Source organism: Prionailurus viverrinus, chromosome D1 (genome assembly GCF_022837055.1).
Source record: "Prionailurus viverrinus isolate Anna chromosome D1, UM_Priviv_1.0, whole genome shotgun sequence".
Classification (NCBI taxonomy): Eukaryota; Metazoa; Chordata; class Mammalia; order Carnivora; family Felidae; genus Prionailurus; species Prionailurus viverrinus.
The window spans coordinates 106,204,934-106,218,903 of record NC_062570.1 but is presented as its reverse complement, the minus strand read 5'-3'; the positions used below and the strand labels follow the sequence as shown (position 1 = coordinate 106,218,903).

The following is a 13,970-nucleotide window of genomic DNA, read 5'->3' as shown; positions in this document are numbered from 1 at the left end:
GGCATCAGGGCCAGCCTGCCTCGGCCCAATCCCTCCCCGGGGTAGGGCGGGGGGCTCCACGCCTCCTCTCCCGCCCCACCGGCTCATCCTCCCACACAAGGGGAAGCAGGAAGAGGGGCTTGGTGTCACATTTGGACTGATCGGCCAAGCACCTCAGCTCGCCAGGCATTGCGCTGAGGACACCCTTCGGGCAGTCAGGCACCTCTGCCCTTGGGGTCGCACAGTAGCCTCTGGGCCCTTGGACCGCTCTGGCTTTGGCCTGCCCTCTTGCCCTGCTGTGCAGCCCCCCAGTAGGGGTTCCTGCGGCCTGAGGGATCCCCCAGCACTTGGTCTCTACCCGGAGGCTCTGCTCAACCTCATTTCCCCCACATACTTGCCCTACAGGCCCATGTGGTGGTGCTGGTTGCCGCCCCTTCCGTGCTGGACTCTGCTGGGCAGGGCTGAGGGGCCCGCAGCCAGAGCACAGCACGGCAGGTGGAGAAGGAAGGCTGCTGGGGGTAGAGGCTGAGACTTGGGAGGGAAAGGCCTTTGAGCTAGGCCTGCAGCACTGGGGTGGGGCGTTGGGGAGGATGTTCCCGATGGAGGAAACGGCCAGGCAGTCAGGAGTGCCTCAGGTTGGTAGGAGCACTGTGGGAAGGAGCCAGCCCGGGAGGCCCTGAACGCTAGGCTAATCCTGGCCCAGAGCCCAGCGTGCACTTAGTGATGAAGTTGGAAATGGATGTGGGGTCTGAACTTGGCTAGGCTCTGGGAAGTCCCTTGAAGGCTCTGGACAAGCTGCATGATGAGGGCCGGCTGTAGAACAAGTCACTGATTTCCCAGCACATGATGCATGGAGGGAGGCGAAGGATAGGAGGCAGGGAGGCCAGATGGGAAGAACATTGCCCACCAGGAATGGGCTGCACCTGGGGACAAGAGAGAGGTAGGAGTCTGAACGGGCACACAGGGAGGTCTGGGGCATGCTCAGCCTTACAACAGGCAGTGAGTGCAGCCTGGGGAAAGAGGGTGAATGTGACCAGATCTGGTTTTAGTAATGCTAATGGGATAGCATGGGACACCAGGCATAGAGATGTCCCATGAGAGTCCCATGATGACTGATGAAACGCAGTCCTCGGGGTGGCATCAGGGTCATTAGAAACAGGCTTTCAGGCAGGGAGAAAGAAGCCTGACTTGGGGGTTGAGAGGGCCAAGGGGTCCTGGAAAAGGGTTGAGAAGACAATGGAATTAGGATTCACAGGCTGGTGGGGAGTTGTGCTCAAGACTGCAGAAATCAGGAGAGGCTGGGCCTGAGAAGTGCTGTTAGATTTGGGTTGAAAAGGTTGGGAAAGGGAGGAGCCCCTTTCAAAAAAGGTGGAGGTGAGAGAGGGCTGCAGCGGGGTGGCCAGCAGGGCCTGATGTAGAGTTCCGGACCTTCAGACGCCTTTGAACCGCTAGAGAACCAAGGACATCACAGTGACCCGACAATACCACAGGGTGGGGTGGCAAAGTGATCCCAGATAGCACAGGAGCCACCTGGCCCCAATGAGAGGGCAGGGTGAAAATGGCAACCTGACCCTCCCAGCCCAGAGATTCAGCTCAAACTTCTAGGTTAAAATACGTAGTCAGTCATTTTACAAACCGGGAGACTGAGACCAGAGGATCAGCCTCGGCCAAGCCTGGCGGCTGCCTCATCACCCACCAACACCAGACCCCAGGCTAAGTCTAGGGTAACAGTGCCAGAGTTCAGGCAGCTAGCTGAGGCCTGCACCCTAGTTCCGGTGTGGGTTGAGGGACCGGCCCTGATTTCGAAACTCTCCTTCCTTTCCTGACACTGGCAGCAAAGTGCAGCCTCTGCAAAAGGGATCTGTGCGGTGGGCGAAGGCAGCCATTTACGGTGGGCAGTCCACCAGGAGAGGCCTGACTCCAGCCAGGCCCACTGCCCCCTCTCCCCAGTACTCTCATCCCTGACTGCGGTGCCCCCGCGGGGCGTCTCCCCGCATGGCTGGGCCCAGCCCATGGTGTGGCGACCACTAAACACTCGCCTAGGTCCCTGGGGAAGGTGCTTTACGCTAAGCTGGCCAGCAGTTAGGGACATCTCGGAGGCGACGGCAAAGGGAGCCAGGCTCCCCCAGCTCACCCGCCCTTACAGGCATAGTCGGTACCCGCGGCGGGTAGGAAAACCCGGGAACGGGCGGACGGCAGCGGGAGAAACGCGGATAAGCCAAGGACAGGAGGACCACTGCCCGCTGAGCACGCACGCGCACATCCGTGCGCACGTCCCGGGGGCCCAAGCTCCGCCCCTGATTGAACCGCCCCGCCCCCGGACTCCCTCCTTCCTTTTCCGGACCCGCAACCCGGGTCTGAGCTGGACCGGGGGCGCCCCCTGCAGGCTGAGGGCGGAGCCGTAGTCAGGCCCAGCCCGCCAGCCCGCCCCTCGCAGACCCAGGCCCGGCTGAGGCCAGGGTCCCGCAGACGCGGGCCCCGGCTCCTTCCCCGGCGCGCGCGGCTGCCAAGGCGACTGGGCAGCGCCCCCCCCCGCCGGCCCCCCGCGCGCGCGCGCGCGGGCCCGGCTGCGGTCGCCATGGCTGCGGGAGGCAAGGGGTCGCGCGGCCCGACGCCCCGCCCCGCCCCAGCGAGCCCCGCCCGCGCGGCCCGCCCTCCACGCCGCCAGCGCCGTAGCCGCCGCTGCCGCTACAGCCGCGGGGCGCGGGGGCTGCGGTGGGCGCAACTCCGCGCGGCGCGGACTGGAGGCGAGGGAGCCGCGCCAGGCCCGAAGCCGAGGCGGGGCTGGGCCGCCCCCGCCGCGCCCGCCCTCCCTCCCGGGATGCGGTGCTGAAGCCCAGCATGGCCGGCCCGGGCCCCACCTTCCCGCTGCACCGGCTCGTCTGGGCGAACCGGCACCGCGAACTGGAGGCCGCGCTCCACAGCCGCCAGGTGAGGCCCACCGGGCACCCGGGCCGTCCTCCGGGCCGCCCACCCAAAGCCAGGTCTCCGTCCTGGAGGCCGCCAGGCCTGATCCGAAGCCCGGGTCACCTGCCCCTCTCGCTTGAGCCACTGGCCTCCGCTTCCAGCGCTGGGCCTTGCCCAGCCCGTCACCCCGCTTCACATTGCATCCAGCCCCCGAATTCGCGCCACACCACCCCTGAGCCAGGCCGAGAGCCAGCAGCCTGGTTCTGGCCCCCAGGCCCTTCCCACCTGCCCCCTCCCCCTTCCTATTAGGACACGCAGGCCATCCTCTGCCATTTCCATGGTCTGTCTGCTATCTTTATTTCCCACAATGACCCCCGGCCAGGTTCAGCCTAGTGGCCTTCTTGCTTCTCCTTACTTGCCCTGTGCTGAGTGTCCCATCTCTCCCAGCACGACATTGAACAGGAGGACCCCCGGGGGCGCACTCCCCTGGAGCTGGCTGTGTCCCTGGGGAACCTGGAGTCCGTGAGAGTGCTCCTTCGACACAATGCCAATGTGGGCAAAGAGAGCTGCCAGGGCTGGGCAGGTACTACAGAGGGCAGAGGGGCTCCCCCGAGGCTGGCAGTGGGGTTGGTGCGGCAGCGAGTGGTCAGGCCTGGGGCCGTTGGTGAGCTCCCCCCCCCAGCAGCCCGGTGCCCCTAGTCCTGCAGGAGGCGGTCAGCACTGGGGACCCGGAGATGGTGCAGCTGGTGCTCCAGTACCGGGACTACCAGAGGGCCACACAGAGGCTGGCTGGCATTCCAGAATTGCTCAGCAAGCTCCGCCAGGTACAGCAGGGTGCACAGGTGTGGCCGGTAGGGAGGGGCAGGGTGCCACGTCAAGGGGCCATGACGGACTACACGGGGGTCCCTCGGGTCACCTACTCGGTCCGTGCAGCCTGTTTTCCCAACGCTGTAGACGACATCCCTCTCTCTGGACTGCAGCCCGGGGTTGTGTAGGAAAGACAGGAGTCCAGGCCCACATGGGTGACATCAGGCCCTGTGGGAGGAAAGCCGTGGCCAACGACATCCCGGGTCCCTCATACCAGAAGTCTCTGCGGAGCTTTAGATGTGGGCCTCCTGGTGAATGCATATTTCCTGGAGGGAGAGTTTCATCTGACCAGCGGGTGTGGCCTGGTACCCCGGAGTACCTGTCCGCCCTCCTCAAGCATGAAGAAGCCTGGCTGGGAGGGCACCCTTCCTCGTGGCCCCCGCCCCAGGGGCAGGCCCAGATCAGTGATGAGGACTCTGGGACCCAGGGGGAGCAGAAGTTCCCCCAGGGCCCCACAGCAGGCTAGTGGCCAGGTGGAGACTGACCTCCAGGTCCCAGATACTTACCATCTGATTATGCCAAGACCTTTTTAGGGCCCCACTTAGCCCACCCTTTGCTGGGTGGGGTTTGGTTGTGGTGGGGGCATATCTGGGACATAGCAGCACTTTAAGACTTCCCGAGGGGCTGGGCTCCCAGAGGGGGCTATAGACAAGGAGCCCCCCAGGCCCGCTGGTCCCCGGCACCAGGCACACCCTGACAGGTGCTCTGGTCTATCTCAGGCCCCCGATTTCTACGTGGAAATGAAGTGGGAGTTCACCAGCTGGGGTGAGTGAGGACCTCTTGGCTTCCCGGGGGCCAGGGAGGGGCGATTCGGGAAAGAACCCTGGTGACCTCCACACCCCCTGCAGTGCCCCTCGTGTCCAAGATGTGCCCGAGTGACGTGTACCGAGTGTGGAAGCGGGGCGAGAGCCTGCGGGTGGACACCAGTCTCCTGGGCTTTGAGCACATGACCTGGCAGCGCGGCCGGCGGAGCTTTATCTTCAAGGGCCAGGGTGAGCTGTGGGGGACGCACCGTGGGCACGCGGCAGGCCAGAGCAGCCCAGGTTCTCCCGTGGCTCGTGAGGACAGTGCCCTTCTTCTCTGCTTCCCAGGTGTAGAAACAGAGGTTGAGGGCCGAGGGGACCCGGGGGCTGGGGCCTCACCCACTTAGCAGCAGGTGGCTGAGGGCACCGTGGCGGCCCTTTCCCCACTGTCTGCGGCCCAGCACTGACGTGTCCCCCTCACACACCCGTTCCGGCCGGCAGAGGCGGGAGCCTTGGTGATGGAAGTGGACCACGACCGGCAGGTGGTGCACACCGAGACGCTGGGGCTCGCCCTGCACGAGCCGGAAGCGCTGCTGGCCGCCATGCGGCCCAGTGAAGAGCACGTGGCCAGCCGTCTCACCTCTCCTATCGTCTCCACCCACCTGGACACTCGCAATGTGGCCTTCGAGAGGTCAGTTGGAGCCTGGCCACACTGTAGGTGGTGCCCTTGAGGCTCCCGGCTCGGGCCTCTGGGAGGCTGGGCCACCCACAGAGGCTGCTCAGATGGGGGCGGGGGTCGCTGCGGGCCCAGCGGCTCGCTCAGACCCCCTGTGGCAACCTTCGGGGCCCTGCATGGCTGTCCGTGGGCAGAGGAGGCTGGGTCAGGGGTCCCCAGCGCCTTCACTTCTGGCCTCACGTGTTTTCCCATAACAACAAGGGTTTAGGCTGTGGCTCAGGGCGCTGTGTGCCCCAGTGTTGGTTTCTCAGTAGGATGGCTGTTTCTGGGCCAGAGTCCTTTGTGGGTAGTAGCTGAGGAATCTGACCCTACCGGCCCGGCTGTTCTCGCTGACGACGTATGTCCCAGTTCCAGGAACAGACTTCAGGACTACCTTAAAAAACAGACAGGCAAACGGCTTAATCGGAATATAGTTTTATACACCATACAGTGCAGCGGTTTTTAGTGTGTTCACAGATAGGCAACTATCCCCACAGTTGATTTTAGAACATTGTTCTCACCCCAGAAAGAAATTCTTTGGCTACCAACTCCAGTGCCTGGAGCCCCCGACCTCCTCAGCGCTAGGCAGCCAGTGATTGACTGTCCCTACAGATTTCCTTATCCTGGACTTTCAGATGCATGGACTCCTACACTAGGGCGTCTTTTGTGACTTCGTTCACCGAGCAGAGTGTTTTCCAAGTTCATCCAGGTTGTAGCGTGTGACCACTTCATTCCTTCTACGGCTGTCCATCGTATGGCTATGCCACATTTCGTTTATGGGTTCATCTACTGACAGACAGTAGGATTGCTTCCATCTTTTGCCTGTTATGAATAATGCTCCTGGAAACATCAGTACACGAGTTTTTGTGTGGACATAAGCTTTTATTTCTCTCCGGTGTATACCTCGGAGTGGAATTGCTGGGTCACATGGTAACTGGATGTTTAACTGTTTGTAGAACTTCCAGACCCTTTACCGAGGGGGCTGCAGCATTTTACACACACACACACACACACACACACACACACACACACACACACACACACCGTGTATGAGGGTTCTGGTTTCTTCACGTCCTCACCAACACTTGATGTTCGTTTATTTATTTTTGGATTATAACCACCGTGGTGGTGGGTGTGAGAAGTGGTATTGTGGCTTTGATTTGCATTTCCTTAACGATTAGTGATACTGAGCACCTTTTCATGTGCTTATTAGCCATCTGTATATCTTCTTTGGAGAAGTGTCTGTTCAGATCCTTTGCGCATTTAAACAATTGGGTTATCTTTCTAAAAAAAAATACATATGTGTATATATATATATATATATATATATATGTATGTATGTATGTATATTTTGAGAGAGGGGAGAGAGAGAGAGCACGAGCAGGAGGGGGAGAGACGGAGGGAAGGAGGGAGGGAGAGAGAATCCCAAGCAGGCTCGGCGCTGTCAGCGCAGAGCCCAACGCAGGGCTCAAACTCACAAATGTGAGATCATGACCTGAGCTGAAATCAAGAGTCAGATGCTTAACCAGTTGAGCCACCCAGGTGCCCCAACAATTGGGTTATCTTTTTATCATTGAGTTGCAAGAGTTCTTTACATACTCCAGATGTACATCCCTCATCAGGTACATGATTTACAAATGTTTCCTCCCATCTTATGGGCTGACTTTTCACACGTCTTGATGGTGTCCAGGTTTTCAGTTTTCACGAGACCCGATGCATCTGTTGTTTCTTTTGTCACCTGTGCTCCTACCATCACACATCTACCAATATTTGACTTTGTCAAATCCAAAGTCACAAAGATTTTCCCCTGTGTTTTCTTCTGAAAGTTTTATACTTTTTTTTTTTTTTTTTAACATTTACTTCTTTTTGAGACAGAGAGAGACAGAGCATGAACGGGGAGGGTCAGGGAGAGAGGGAGACACAGAATCCGAAGCAGGCTCCAGGCTCCGAGCCGTCAGCCCAGAGCCCGACGCGGGGCTCGAACTCCCAGACCGCGAGATCGTGACCCGAGCCGAAGTCGGACGCTTAACCGACTGCGCCACCCAGGCGCCCCATATACTTTTTAGTTCTTACTTCTGACCCATTTTGAATTCATATTTGTGGGAGGTAAGGGTCCGACTTCATTCTTTTAGAGGTGACGATCCACTTGTCCCAGCACCGTGTGTTCAAGAGACTGTTCTTTCCCCATTGAATGGTCTTGGCACGCCTGTGGAAGATCAATTGACTCTTCATTCCATTCTGTTGATTTCTGTCGGTCCTTGTGCTGGTGCCACGCTGCCTTAATTAAGCGCTGCCTCGTAGTAAGTTTTGAAATTGGGAAGTGTGTGTCTTTTGACTTTGTTCTTCTTTCTCACGATTATTTTGGGTCTTCTGGGTCCCTTGCAATTTCACCTGAATTCCAGATTCAGTCTGTCAATTTCTACAAAGAAGCCAGGTGGGATTCTGATAGGGTTTGCGCTGAATCTGTAACTCAGCTTGCAGCGTACTGCCATCTTAACAATGTTGGGTGCCCCCTACCAAGGACATGTGATCATTTCCCACTTACTTAGGTCTTTACTTTTTTCTTGTCATTTACAGCTGTAAATTTCCCTCTAACCACTGCTTCAGCTGCCTCCCTTAAGTTTTGATGTAGCGTATCTTTCTTTCCATTTATTTCAGAGCATTTTCTGATTTCTCTTTTGATCTGTTCATCAATCCTTTGGGTTTTTTAGGAGTGTGCCGTTTACTTTCCACACATTTGTGAGTTTCCCAAATCTCTACTCTGTCATTGATTTCTTATTTCATCCCCTAGTGGTTGGGGAACATACTTTATAGGATTTTTCTCCTTTCAGTTTTATTGAAGCTTCTTTTATGGCCTCGCATGTAATGCATCTTGAAAAATGTTCCACGTGCACCTGAGAAGAAAATGTGTTCTGTTGTGGTTGGGTGGAGTGTTCGAGGGAAGTCTGTTAAGTCTGGCTTGTAGGGTTGTTCAAGTCTTCTGTTTCCTTGTTGATCTTTTGTCTGCTTGTCCTGTCCATTATTGAAATGGATGTCTGTTGATGTGTTGCAATGATTGTTGTCGTACTTTTATTTTTCATTTTGTATTATGGCAAGTTTCAAACATGTACGTATGAGAGGAGAGAGAATAGTTAGAAAGTTCCCATCACCCCACTTCAACACTTACCAACATTCTGCCTATCTTGTTGAATCTATTTCTTGCTTTTTTTCCTTTTTGCCCCAGATTATTTTATTTTGTTTTGCTTTGTTTTGTTTTATTTTATTTTAATGTTTATTTATTTATTTTTGAGAGAGAGAGAGAGAGAGAGAGAGAGAGAGAGAGAGAGAGGGACAGAGACAAGAATCTGAAGCAGGCTCCGGGTTCTGAGATGTCAGTTCAGAGCCCAATGTGGGGCTTGAACCTGTGAACCGCGAGATCATGACCTGAGCTGAAGTCGGACACTTAACTGACTGAGCCACCTGGGATTATTTTATTTTATTTTATTTTATTTATGTATTTTTTAAAAAAAATTTTAATGTTTATTTATTTTTGAGACAGAGGGAGACAGAGTGCAAGTTGGGGGGGGGGGGCGCAGAGAGAGAGGGAGACACAGAATCTGAAACAGGCTCCAGGCTCTGAGCTGTCAGCACAGGGCCCAACGCGGGGCTCAAACCCACAAACCGTGAGATCATGACCTGAGCCGAAGTCGGACGCTCAACCGACTGAGCCACCCAGGCGCCCCTACCCTGGATTATTTTAAAGCACATCCCAGCTGTCCTATCATTTTAACAGTAAATGCTTCTGCACACAACTCTAACAGAGGATTTTTTTTTTAATTTTTTTTTTTTAACGTTTATTTATTTTTGAGACAGAGAGAGACAGAGCATGAATGGGGGAGGGTCAGAGAGAGAGGGAGACACAGAATCTGAAACAGGCTCCAGGCTCTGAGCCATCACCACAGAGCCTGACTCAGGACTTGAACTCACGAACTGCGAGATCATGACCTGAGCCGAAGTCCGACGCTCAACTGACTGAGCCACCCAGGTGCCCCCAGAGGATGTTTTTTAAAACCAGCCCCAACACCGTCATCACATCTGACAACATCAATGATAATCCCTCAGTACTTTTTAGTCCCCAGTCCTTGTTTGATGGTCGCCAGCCGTCCAGGCATCCTCATCAAGGCCCTTGCGTGTTTCACAGTGGGAAGGCTAATTGGAAGGGGTCTTTGGAAGGGAAGGCTTTGGCTAAGGTTGAGGGGCACGGGTCCTCATGAGCTCCTGTTTGGTCTGTTTCAGGAACAAATGTGGTATCTGGGGCTGGCGGTCTGAGAAGATGGAAACCGTTAGCGGCTACGAGGCCAAGGCAGGAGAGGCTAGTGGTGGGGGCTGGGGTAGGAGACAAGGCCCAGGAACCCCACCCCTTCTCCATGTCCACCCATGTGGAAGAGAGACAGAGTAGCCCACGGGCTCTGGAGGCCCTGTGCGGCGATGGGAACTCAGTGGGGCCCGAGTGCCCAGGCCCCGCCGAGCACATAGGGATCACCCCGGCACCAGCCCCGACCCAGGTTACCGAGATGAAATGAGCGTTTTCCCCTCGTTACTGAGTCCCCATGGTTCAGACCCTGCCACCTCCTCCACTGTGGGGGGCGAGGTCCTGTCTGTCCCTGCGGAGAGGAGGGCTTGGGTTCTGTACTGGTGAGGCTGAGTGTGGGGGACAGGCTCTGAGCCCTTAGCTCTGCCTGTGTCCCCCCTGCTCCCCAGGTATACAGTGCCACCAACGTGGAGCTGGTGACACGCACTCGCACGGAGCACCTCTCTGATCAGGACAAGTCGAGGAGCAAAGGTAAACCCAGGTGCGCCTGCCTGTGGCCCAGTCACACCATATGCCGGGGTCACCCTGCTCCGGGGTCAGGGCCGCAGAGTCCTGCACGAGCTGGGAGGCCTCCCCGTTCCCGTGTGCTCAGTCTCCCACCCGACAGAGGCTCCCAGGGTGGATGGGGGGGGGGGGCGTCGGGGGGCAGTGGCCCAAAGTCTCCTCACGGGCTCCCACCCCTTCTCAGGAGGGAAGACTCCATTCCAGTCCTTCCTCGGGATGGCCCAGCAGCACTCCTCTCACAGCGGGGTGAGCCGGGCCCAGGGGGCTGGGGGCCACGGGCAGGGGGCCGTGACGCAGGGCCAGGCGGCCACCCTCCCGAGCACTAAGCCCAGTCCTGGGGCCCTCCCAGGCTCCTGTGCAGCAGGCCGCCAGCCCCACCAACCCCTCAGCCATTTCCCCCAGTGAATACTTCGACCCCAACTTCAGCCTGGAGTCGAGGAACATCGGCCGCCCCATTGAGATGTCCAGCAAAGTGCAGAGGTGAGGTCGTGGGGCTGGCTTGGGGACTTCCCTCAGGGACGCGGATGCCGCCTGGTCCCCCGAGCCCCTCGTAGACTCCTGTCACACATGGGGCCCACCAGAGTGGGGGACCCACTCACCCAGCCAGCTTCCTTCTAGACTCTCCTCCTTGGGGGTAGGAGCCAGGTCTGTCTTAACCATGGTTGTTGGCAGAGGGCTTGGACCAGAGGATTGGTTACTCTTCTTTGGTGAGTGAGTGAGTGAGTGAGTGAGTGAGTGAGCAGCACCACCCATTTATGGTTTTCTGTTCAACTGAATGAGCACCTCCTGGAGGCCAGCTTGTGGCCAAGGGGAAGGTCTCACAGCTCTACTGTCTCCCGGCTTTGTGGCCCCAGGAAACGTCTTCTCCTCCGAGAGTCTGTTCTCTTCCTCAGTAAAATACCAGTCACACTTAGCCACCTGCCCACAAGGGTGCTAAGAGGATCTCATGAGCCATGACGTAGAACTTGCGGTGAGCCCAGCACTGCCCTATGAACCACAGGCAGACTTAGCCACCGAGTGGTGGATTCGAACCCTGGTCGTCCTGACCTCTGGGCTTTGCTGGACCCAAAAGTGTGGCAAAGTGTGAGGTGCTGGCCAGCTGTGGGCTGGGGAGGAGGACCCGGCTGTGGACAAGGCCATGATTGAAGCCAGCAGCCCGGCCCTGCCCTCTCCATCCAGATGAGTGGAGCTGGCTCAAGCTGCCATAGGCCCCAGCCTGGGCCCGGGGTCTGGGTGCAGCTCGGGCGGTAGGGCCAAAGGACAGAAGCTCCTGGGGCAGGCAGGCGGGGGCAGCTGAGCAGACGAGAGGGCACCTCAGGCCCGGCAGAGGGTGTGAGTCAAGGCAGGTGTCCAGAGTGGGTGGGTCATAGCAGAGGGGCCACCAGGAGTTCCTTGACTCACGTCCTGTGCAGGTTCAAGGCAACGCTGTGGCTGAGCGAGGAGCACCCACTGTCCCTGGGTGACCAGGTGACGCCCATCATTGACCTGATGGCTATCAGCAACGCTCACTTTGCCAAGCTGCGTGACTTCATCACCCTGCGCCTGCCCCCCGGCTTCCCGGTCAAGATTGGTGAGGGGCGGTCTGGGGCAGCCGGGGGTCTGGGGCAGCTCCCGGGGTGGTGCCGGCCTCCGGCTCAGGCTCGGCTGTCTCCTCGCAGAGATCCCCCTTTTCCACGTGCTCAACGCCCGCATCACCTTCAGCAACCTGTGTGGCTGTGACGAGCCCCTGAGCTCGGTGTGGGTGCCGGCCCCCAGCTCTGGCTCTGCCGTCACAGCTTCAGGTACCGCCGCGGGCGAGGGGGGCCGGCAGTGCTGCTCGCTGGTCTCTGAGCCCCGGGGCTGAGTGCTGCCCTTCTGCGCAGGGAGCCCTTTCCCGTGTGAGGTGGACCCCGCCGTGTTTGAGGTGCCCGAGGGGTACAGCGTGCTGGGCACGGAGCGCAGCGAGCCCCTTCGCGACGAGGATGACGCCCTGCTCCAGTTCGCCATCAGGCAGAGCCTGCTTGAGGCGGGCGCGGAGGCGGAGCAGGTGGGACACGGGCAGCGGCCAGACCCTGGGGGTGGGCAGGGGCGCCAGAGGTGACAGCTCCGGGCTCCGTCTGCTGCAGGTGACTGTCTGGGAGGCCCTGACCAACACCCGGCCCGGTGCCCACCCTCCTCCCCAAGCCGCCGCCTACGAGGAGCAGCTTCAGCTGGAGCGGTGAGGCCCGCTAGCACCTGCTGGGACAGTATCTCGGCCTGCCCTGCCCCAAGGAGCCTGCCGGCCAGGGGGTCCTTGGCTGGTGGCGGTGGGTAGCGGGGAGGTGCTGGTCCCAGGACCCCATGCCCTCTCCGAGGCCACCCTCTAGAAGCAACATGGCCTGCCATCAAAGGCAGCATGAGGATGGGAGACACAGGGTCCCCTGCCTCGTCTCTTCTCTCCGGTCTCCCAGGTCCCAGCCACCTTGTCCTCCATAGCTGTGTCCCAACACTTGGCCTTCTTCCCCAGCCTTAGCGCTCACTGGTCTGTTCTCCCCTCTCACGCCTTGCCTGGAAGGGCCCTCCAAGAGAGCCTGCGGATGTCCACAGAGCCCAATGGCCCAGAGTCCCCTCACAGGACACCCCCGGCCCCGGCCCCCCCAAGCTTTGAGGAGCAGCTTCGCCTGGCCCTGGAGTTGTCTTCGAGGGAGCAGGAGGAGCGGGAACGGCGGGGGCAGCAGGAGGAGGAAGACTTACAGAGGATCCTGCGGCTCTCGCTCACGGAGCACTGAGCACCGAGTACCCAGTCCCTGGGAGGGTTGTCTGGTGTGCGCCCCCACCTGCTTTTGTAACTTATTTATTTATAAACTCTCTGCTGCTAAGCTGCCGGCCCGGAGCCCTGGGGATGGGCGTGCATTGGAGACCAAGGTGGAAATAAAGAGACTTTCAGCAGCAGGCTTGCTCTGCTCAATGGGATGACAAAGCGGGGGAGGCGACATCGAGGGGAGACACTGTGGGCAATGGCCTCAGACCCGGGTTTGAATCCTGGCTGTGGCCCCCTTAGCTTCTCTGCGCCTGTTTCCCCAGCTGTAAAATGAGACCACCTCCCAGCACCCCCGGCCGTTGGGAGGGTGAAGTGAACCAACAAACCAACATACGTCAAGTCCCTTGCAGAGTATGTGCCTCGCAAACGTCTGCGCCCTGTAGTCTTGTTCCACCTGTTGGGGACCCAGGCTCCTCCTGCCACTTACTCGGGCTTTCCCAGAACCCACCCCTGCTCCTATCAAGGAGGGGAAAGGCTGGGCCTCCAGACTATCCCCAACCAACTGGGAGGAGCCCCCTGCACCCCAGGCCTGGGTTCCTGCCTGTTCTATCCGAGCATGTTCTATCTGAGTGACTTTGGACAAGTCCCTTCCCAGGCTGCAGTGCGAGCCTGCTCAACTCTGCCCTGCTCACCTCCAAGGTGGCCCTGAGGATGGCCTGTGATCCCGCGATGGGTTAGTTCTAAGTTCTGCCTGGTTTCCCCGAAGCTCTGCATGTCTCCCAATGATTGTGCAGAGAGTGGAAGCATGAGGGCCAGTCAGCAAGAAGAAATCATTTTGGGGTGCCCTCCGACTTAAGACCTACTATGTCGGATCCTCTCCGAGACCTGTGTCCCCAGTCCTGCCTCCCTAGGTGCCAATCTGGGTAACTGAACGGTTGAAGCCCAAAGCAGAACTCAGGTGACCTAGGTGGGCGGAGCCAGGAGGGCAGGGGCAGGGGCGCCTCCAAGAAGGAGGGACCGAACCCCGGAACCCCGGAACGAAGACTGCAAGTTGCCGGACCTCTGGCCACTTCCCTCCCGGTCGCCGCGCTCCGCACCTGCGCCCCGCCCCGGGCCCGCCTCCAAAGTGCTGGGGGGGCGGGGGCGAGGCGGCCCAACCCAGGAGACGCAAAGGGAGGGGCGGCG

At 58.8% G+C, this 13,970-nt stretch overlaps 1 protein-coding gene across 2 annotated transcripts; it reads left to right on the top strand.

The window, feature by feature from the left end:
- The first annotated feature begins 2,627 nt into the window (after positions 1-2,627).
- On the top strand, positions 2,628-12,976 carry ANKRD13D (ankyrin repeat domain 13D). Of its 2 annotated transcripts, XM_047823482.1 has the most exons (15): positions 2,630-2,910; positions 3,334-3,469; positions 3,586-3,710; positions 4,473-4,518; positions 4,602-4,745; positions 4,998-5,187; positions 9,487-9,553; positions 9,952-10,033; positions 10,251-10,312; positions 10,416-10,546; positions 11,479-11,636; positions 11,725-11,847; positions 11,929-12,092; positions 12,172-12,263; positions 12,600-12,976. In XM_047823482.1, exons 1-15 carry the CDS (start codon positions 2,821-2,823, stop codon positions 12,811-12,813), a joined length of 1,824 nt encoding a protein of 607 aa, XP_047679438.1. In that variant the 5' UTR covers positions 2,630-2,820; the 3' UTR covers positions 12,814-12,976. The 2 variants fall into 2 exon arrangements, with proteins under 2 accessions (XP_047679439.1, XP_047679438.1); XM_047823483.1 differs by lacking the exon at positions 11,725-11,847 and having other exon boundaries at positions 2,628-2,910.
- Positions 12,977-13,970: the final 994 nt, after the last annotated feature.

Bases quoted from the DNA above. Each gene is read 5' to 3' on its own strand.
- ANKRD13D (XM_047823482.1), top strand. From the start codon at position 2,821: ATGGCCGGCCCGGGCCCCACCTTCCCGCTGCACCGGCTCGTCTGGGCG. The intron at 10,034-10,250 runs GTAAACCCAGGT...ACCCCTTCTCAG, and splicing joins GGACAAGTCGAGGAGCAAAG to GAGGGAAGACTCCATTCCAG. The intron at 10,547-11,478 runs GTGAGGTCGTGG...CGTCCTGTGCAG, and splicing joins ATGTCCAGCAAAGTGCAGAG to GTTCAAGGCAACGCTGTGGC.